Source organism: Abrus precatorius, unplaced genomic scaffold (assembly GCF_003935025.1).
Source record: "Abrus precatorius isolate BTA unplaced genomic scaffold, Abrus_2018 Scaffold9, whole genome shotgun sequence".
In the NCBI taxonomy this organism is placed as follows: Eukaryota; Viridiplantae; Streptophyta; class Magnoliopsida; order Fabales; family Fabaceae; genus Abrus; species Abrus precatorius.
This window is the reverse complement of record NW_020874439.1, coordinates 1,303,707-1,304,889: the sequence shown is the minus strand read 5'-3', so window position 1 is coordinate 1,304,889 and position 1,183 is coordinate 1,303,707. Positions and strand designations below refer to the sequence as shown.

General features: G+C 36.1%; 1 protein-coding gene across 1 annotated transcript; it reads left to right on the top strand.

Annotated features, from left to right (window-relative positions):
• Positions 1-1,183, top strand: LOC113849488 (B3 domain-containing transcription factor VRN1-like). The gene is made up of 3 exons (XM_027479427.1): positions 1-475; positions 688-806; positions 881-1,183. The coding sequence occupies exons 1-3, from the start codon at positions 1-3 to the stop codon at positions 1,181-1,183; spliced, it is 897 nt and encodes a 298-aa protein (XP_027335228.1).

Sequence of the window (1,183 nt, the reverse complement as noted above, 5' to 3'; positions counted from 1 at the left end):
ATGATCCCAATTTCATTTGTGGAGAAACATGGAGAAGCCTTGCCAAGTACTATATTTCTTAAGCCTCCAAATGGTACGGAATGGAAATTAAATTTGGTAAAACGTGATGATAAAATATGGTTTCAGAAGGGATGGAAAGAATTTGCGGAGTATCACTCTCTAGGCCACGGGCATCTCTTGGTCTTCAGATATGAAAGAACTTCCCATTTTCAGGTACAAATCTTTGATATGAGTGCCTTAGAGATAAACTACCCATTCGAAAGTGTAAATGGTAAAATGGCCTCCAATGATCAAGAAAGCAACCCTCCAAATAATGAAAGCATGGAACATTACAAACTAAGTCAAAAGAGGAAAGATAACTCCCCTTTGGAATTTCTTCAACCAAGTAGAAAGAGAACCTGCAAATGTGTTGAAGTTGAGAACATCTTGAAATTGCCAGATACGGTTCTTCATCATACCGACACAAAGTGCGAAGGTATAAGAATTTATGTGGTTTTAAGTGTCTCTCAAAACCCTTTATGACTCAGCACAGAGCATTAATTAGGTTAAGTTCTTCTTAATTTACTTTTTTCATTTTATATTTTTATGGCCTGCTAAGTCTAATAAACACGTTATAGTAGGTTTCAATTTTTAGCTGCCTAAAGTTGATCATTTAAATGTCTAGCTTACTTAGTTCTATTTTTGCAGAAAAAGAAGTGATTAGTAATAAGAAAATTACAGTTCCTGATAGAGCAAGTTCTTTTAAGCCTTGTAATCCGTCGTTCTCGATGGTTATGTATCCATCGTACGTGTCTGGTGGTAATATGGTAAGTAACATGCTAAACAATGATTTAGAAAATAAGATAAGAAACAAAACAACTTTTACTCTTTTCCATTGCAGTGTTTACCATCAAAGTTTTGTAAGATGCACTTTGATGTGCACCAGCAGTATGGAGACACAGATCTTCAGGTGTTGAATGGGAGAGTTTGGCCTGTTAAGTACCAAAAAAGGAAAGCACAAACGAGATTTCATTTCTCCAGGGGATGGAAGACATTTGTCAAAGACAATAACTTGCAAGTAGGTGATGTTTGCACTTTTGAACTCCTTCCTAGGACTAAACTCACCTTCCAGGTTCACATCTTTAGAGAGACAGACAAATCATTTCAAACTGTTCCACATCTGAAGGTAGGATTGATGTTTTAA